The 6,711-nt window shown below is 37.1% G+C and overlaps 1 protein-coding gene across 1 annotated transcript; it reads right to left on the bottom strand.

The window, feature by feature from the left end:
* Positions 1-314: 314 nt before the first annotated feature.
* On the bottom strand, positions 315-1,010 carry LOC112093540. The gene has a single exon (XM_024172209.1). It carries the CDS (start codon positions 1,008-1,010, stop codon positions 315-317), a length of 696 nt encoding a protein of 231 aa, XP_024027977.1.
* Between the last annotated feature and the right edge of the window lie 5,701 nt (positions 1,011-6,711).

Genomic DNA, 6,711 nt, shown 5'->3' with positions numbered 1-6,711 from the left:
GAATGGAAAACAAAAGGATGGCCCGGTCCTTGTTGATCTCAGTAAATTGAGTACTTGGCATCAATTTTGAGCAAATGAAATGAAGTAATTCCATGCTTTTCCCGCTCGAGTTAGTGTGCTCGCCAAAAAGTTAACCGGTTTCTCCCTTGTTGTCATTTTCCATTTAGTGCCAGGCCTCGCCACCTCCCTTATGTTCGGGTTCAACCTCATATGTGAAGGCAATGGTTTAAGATCTGGGATAGGTGGCTTCTCAATAGATGGTAAAGGTCTAGGATTACCTTTTCCAAGCTCTTCAAATGGCTTCTTGAAGAAAACTAGTGGTGTAGCTTCCAAATGATTAATGCATTCCTCAATCTCTGGATTATTGATGTCAACAGATCCAACAAGATAAGCTTCAAGTGGCTCGACGGGGTAGTTAATTGAAAAACTTTCTTAACACAATCTTCGACAATGTCCACCTTCAAGCAACTTTCTGCGTCATCTGGGTACTTCATCACCTTTAAAACATTAAAAGTTACATGTTCTTGAAATCTTAGGATAAGATGCCCTTTCTGCACATTAATAAGAGTTCTCCCAGTGGCTAAGAATGGCCTACCAAGAATAATTAGGATTTCTTGGCCTTCCTCCATATCAAGGACAATGAAATCGGCCGGGAAGATGAACTTGTCCACTTTTACTAAAACATCCTCGATGATTCCCCTTGGATACTTGATTGACCTATCTGCCAAGTATAGAGAAATTGTTGTCGATTTTACTTCCCCCAAACCTAACTTCCGATACACGGATAGAGACATTAAGTTAATGCTAGCCCCCAGATCACTTAGGGCTTTGTCAAAGAATGAGTTTCCGATGGTGCACGGTATAGTGAAACTCCCGGGGTCTTTTAGCTTAGGTGGCAACTTCTTCTGCAATATAGCACTGCACTCTTCAGTAAGTGCATCTGTCTCATACTCCTCCAGTTTTCTTTTGTTGGAAAGGATTTCCTTCATAAACTTCATGTAGCTGGGCATTTGTTCCAGAGCATCCGCAAATGGAATGTTAATATGCAATTTCTTAAACACATCAAGAAATTTAGAAAATTGCTTATCTGACTTTTGCTTCTGAAACCATTAAGGATATGGAATCGGTGGCTTGTGTGGTGGAGGATTGTCGGGGAAAAGCTTTGACTTTGGCTTCACCACTTCTTTTAGAGGCTCCTTCTCAGTTTGATTGGGTAACTCATCTTCTTTTGTTCGTTCATCAACAACTTCTACTCCAACGGGATCGCTTAACTCCTTGCCACTTCGAAGAGTTATGGCTTTAACATGCTCCTTTGGATTAGTCTCTGTGTTGCTTGGTAGAGAGCCTTGAGGACGTGTAGTGAGCATGTTTGAAAGTTGACCAATCTGGACCTCTAAGTTTCTGATAGACGCACCTTGATTTTGAATAGTCGTCTCTTGTCTTTGAAGTGTAGCATCAGTTCTTGTCATAAACTAACTTGTGTTAAAAGAGAGTTGAGCAAGAGCACCTTCCAGTGACACCTTAGGCTGTTGAGGTTGAAAGATAGGAGCTGTCTTTATCACATTTTGGTTATTCTTCCATGAAAGATTCGGGTGATTTTGCCATTCTGGATTATATGTGTTGGAGAAAGGACTATTCTGCCGCCGCTTGAAATTTCCAGCAAAGTGAGCTTGCTCAGATTGATGAGGAGCAATTGAGTTGCCAATTGGACATTCGTTACTTGCATGGTTTCCACTACATAGCTCACATACCTCCGGTGCTGTGTGTATGGCATTTGCAATTAGTGAACCCAACTGCTTAGATAATGTGGCTACTTGAGCAGTGAGTGCGGAGAGAGCGTCAACTTCATGGATTCTGAATGCTCTCTTTGGTGTTGAACGTTCCACTGGCCACTGATATGCATTAGCAGCCATATCTTCTAATAGTTCATAGTCCTCTTCATGTGTCTTGCTCATGAAAGTTCCACCTACTACTGCATCTACAAGAGTTCTAGTTGTTTCACACAACCCATTGTAAAAAGTGTGCACTTGAAGCTAATCAGGTAATCCGTGGTGTGGGCATTTTCTCAACATTTCCTTGTACCTTTCCCATGCCTCATAAAGAGATTCCATGTCATGTTGAGTAAAGGTGGTAATGGCATTCCACATCTTGGCTGTTTTTGCAGGAGGAAAGAACTTTGCTAGGAGATTTTGGGCCAAAGCATCCCAAGTAGTAATGGTTCCCGGCGAAAGAGAGTTTAGCCAACTTTTTGCCTTGTCTCGAAGTGAAAACGGGAACAATCTCAGTCTAATGGCATCATAAAAAATACCATTGTTCTTAAAAGTGTCACAGATTTCCAGGAAGCTAACAATGTAGGCGTTAGGGTCATCATTGAGGAGCCCACCAAATTGGCTAGATTGCACCATTTGGATAATAGCTGGCTTAATCTCAAAGTTGTTGGCTTGAACTGCAGGCCGCCTTATAGCTGAAAGTGCCTCATTAACAACGGGTATACCATAGTCACGTAATGCCCGATTGTTTACAGCTTGTTGCTGGTTGTCTCTAGCTCCTTGCTGATTAGCGTCATTTTCTATTCTTCCAGCGTTGTCCATGGTTTCTTGCAACTGTCTGATAACTTCTCTTTTGTCCTTTCTATTCTTTCGACAAGTATGCTCGATCTCTGAATCGAAAGGAATCAAATTAGAACTTCCAGATCGTCTCATACACCTAAGAAAACGCTTGAAGAAAGAAGACACAAACTAGTGTAAATAAAAGAAAATAATTCCAAAGTAAAGTTAGAATTCTTAGTATCAATATTAATATTTGAATCAGACCCCGGCAACGGCACCAAAAACTGTTATGAATTTTCGCAAACGCAAGTGCACGTTATCGTATCAAGTAGTAAAGTTCATAGAAACGAGTATCGTCCCACGAGGACTGAATAATATTAATTACTGAAATTGTATCAATACTAACTTTATTTCAACGAAACAAGCAAGTGAGAATTTTTATATAAATAAAACTAAACAATCTAATCAACAATTTAAGTAATTATCAAAATTCAATATTAACAAGGTCTAGGTTTTCCGATTTCACCAAACCATTCCGCCTTGAATTATCTATCTAATTAATCTTAAATTATTCTCCTTAATTGACAGTCAAAAATCCCTAAATTAATCGATGCTCCCTTCCGAGTTACATCAAAAATCCCCTTAATTGCTAACTCACTATATTCCTATGTGAATTTCAAACAATTAAAGAGTCATTAAGTTTTATGGATTTCCATGTAGCAACCACACCAACCATGCAAGTATATCCCTATCTTACATGCAATCAAGGGAATTCAACACAATGATCGAAAAACATAAATCTCCTTCCGGTTTCATTATGAATTAACTAATCATCCAATTAGTGGCCAATTAATTAGAAGCATTAAGAACAGTGATGAAAACTCAACTAGGATGAATAATTTTTCTATTGATATGATAACATAATTCAAAACATCATGATCCGGCTACATTGTAGCCCTAGAATAGGAAACTTAGAACATAATGAAAAGAGAAAACATCTTAACAATATTCTTAAACATGAGAAGAGAAAAGGAAAAACTATTTTGACGAATTGAAGTAGAATTCCGTTCCCGGTTAATTTGTCTTCTCCTTTGCAGTAGAAAAGTTCTCCTTTCTCTTTTCTAAGTCCCAACATAACCTAACTGAGTCTAAAAATTCCTATTTATAGGTTTAGGGTCGTAATGAAACTTTTGGTAATTATTTAGAGATTAAAACATGAAAATCCCAAACTGGCGCTGTGGCTCTACTTCAATGGCGCCGTGGCGCCATAACAAAGGCCTTCAGAAATTCGATGTGGTACCATGGCTCTGTCCCTGGGCGCCATGGCGCTGCGGCAAATTTGCGATTTTCTTCTCCATAGCACCATGGCTCCACTTTATGGTGCCTAGGTGCTTTGCTCTCAGGTTTGTAGTACTAGAAAACTTGTTTTTGGCGCCATGGCTCTACTTTATGGTGCCTAGGCGCTTTGCTATCGGGTTTGTAGTACAAGAAAACTTGTTTTTGCTCTATCTTCGAAGCCTAAGTGCCCCTTTACGAAGCCTTAGTGCTCGTTCTTTAATTTTGCTCCAAAAATTCCCAAAAATCACCAATGGACTCCAACTGAAACAAATCTATACAAAATAAATTGAAAACACATAAATAACTCCTAAAAACACCTAAAAACTGACAAAATAATGAGTCGGGAGAACACAAATGTAAACACAAATTTAACTCATCAACAATATTGTAGTAAAAGACAACTCATAAAATAATTTGAATAACAAAAAAATGCATGATAGAATTACATAAGAAAAGCGTGACTAAACTTATAAAAAAATTAGCACACAATATTTTGAAAAGTAAAAGAAAGATAGATGAGATTTAATTCATTCGGATGTTGAAGTTTACAGCACAAGGAATTAAAAGCCCGAATTGGGTCACTCAACAAAAGTTCATCTCTAACCTCACCAGAAGAACTCTAGCCTAGTTTGCAAAACATTCTCACAAGTTCTAGAGAGAAAATATGAGAGTGACAGCAAGATGACAGAAAACTGAATATTAAAAGCTTACAAAAATCTTAGGTTAACCTCTCTATTTATAGTGTTCAGAAGTTGTCTGTCAAATAAGGAAACAAATAATAAAAACAAAAAATTACAAAAAAAAAGAAACAAAATAAAATTACACATAAATTAGGAGAAATCATATATGTGATTTGAGGAGGAAATTCAGTAATTTGAGGAGGAAATTCAGTAATTTGCTTTGATTTTTAGAAAAGAAATTCGGACTTAGCACAAAAAGGACACGTGTCGCAATGTGATTGCAGTGAGGAGACAACTCGACACGTGTCGCACGCGGAATAGTTGGAGTGTGTAGCGCCGGTCAGAGATGAGAACAGCTGGCGCGTGCTGAAAGGAAAGGCAGGCTGGCGTGAGCAGGTGCGGGGTCCGCAGAAGCCAACTGTCACGCACAAAGAAGAGGAGCAGGCTGCACGTAGACACGTGGGACCCACGCGGAGGAAAGCGGGGACACGCACTGATGGCTGTGTGGAAGGAACGCGCACACTGAGGAGTTCTCATGCTAGTGACGCGCATTGGAAGTGCTACACATAGGCTATCACAAACTAGGGCCCACGCGTGTTGGACTGATGGGGTGGCTTGGCTCGGTGGCTCAAATGGTTGACACTCTCTCTTTCTCTCTCTGATTAGCTTGTGTGGCTCGGCTGAAAAGCTTGGCTCGGGGTGGTTGAAAACATGGCTTTCATGGCTTATTTCTATGTAGCTTTTTACACTGCTTTTTTATCTGCAAATAATTAAGCAACAACTAGACAAATTCTAATGAAAAATATTCTGAATAAAAATAATGGAATTATTTTAATTAAAGTTTAAATATTTTAATATTATATAAATCAAAAGCAGTATTTAATGTGCATTTTCATGCACTAATCAAACGAATATTCAAGTAGTATTCACCAAGTATCATATTGTGGAGTAGTTGATGGGTGTCATTGCCAGTAGAAACTGTTCAAACATACGTATTATAGGTATCCATTCTTCTAGGTGGTATTTATTATTACACAAAACATTGGGTACGTAGAAAAGACCGTGCCAAATAAAATAACTAAGAGCCTGTTTGTTTCATATACTCAAACTCAAATTATTAATTCTGATACAGTATTTTTCTCTTATAAAAAATTTAAATTTCAAATATTAAAATAAAAAATAATAGTTTGAATACACTTTCTAAACAGGCCCTAAAAGATTGATCTACTTTGAAGGAGGGCTAGCTAGTAACCGATCTATGGATTCATTGGAATTATATCACTTTTAAATGACCAAATTACTGTATATTTTCCACGTTGAAACTCTTTTTTTCTCTTACCAAGTTTTGTTTGCTTGCACGGCAAGAAACATCTTATCTGAACACCCAATGTCAAAGTTCCCAGCTGTTTCATATTTTTGTACTCTTTTTTTTATTTCAATTTTCAATTATCAATCAAGTTATATCTTGCATTTCGATACCTAGGAAATATTGAAAACTAGATTACCCCATTCTATACGACATTGCCTTTCGGAACGGCTCTGTACAGTTCATTGCATTATATTGATAACAACTTCTGAGTTGATCTTGATCCATTTTCCAGGAAAAAAAAGTCTACCGAGGAACAAAAAGTATGATTTTGTTCAATTTGACACTTTCTTTCTCATAATCTACCGAAATTCTTGCAGTGCATGTAGAGTGCTCTTCAAGCAAGCTAAAAAGGAAATGTGATTGAGAAAACAATCTCCTTTTGACAACGCTCATTGTTTAATTTTGATTTTCACTCTGATATGTAATTCTTACTACCATTTTGATCATTAATAATTAGTTGGCTCCTAACTTAATTTCGCAAGTTTTCTCTTCTCTCCAACCACCTATACATTAAGACCATCTTTAATGCATGTATGTGGCATATTAGTAATATATATATATATATATATATATATTTATTTATATAAGCAACCTTTTGCATTGCTTTTAAAAGATGTTTTTAGGTTTTTTAAAGAAGTTACAATAGATTAGGATGTTTGATTACAAGTGGTTTCTAAGTAGGAAATTTAGTAGATGATATTTTTTTTCCTATCAATAAAAGTAATTTATTTTTAAAAAAAATATTTCAAGTAATAAAATTAAAATTATATTTTTT

The sequence above is a fragment of the Morus notabilis genome, unplaced genomic scaffold, assembly GCF_000414095.1.
Source record: "Morus notabilis unplaced genomic scaffold, ASM41409v2 Scaffold7, whole genome shotgun sequence".
NCBI classification, from domain to species: Eukaryota; Viridiplantae; Streptophyta; class Magnoliopsida; order Rosales; family Moraceae; genus Morus; species Morus notabilis.
This window is presented reverse-complemented; position numbering and strand designations above follow the sequence as displayed.

Coding starts and splice junctions, on each gene's coding strand:
- LOC112093540 (XM_024172209.1), bottom strand. CDS start 1,010: ATGCCCAGCTACATGAAGTTTATGAAGGAAATCCTTTCCAACAAAAGA.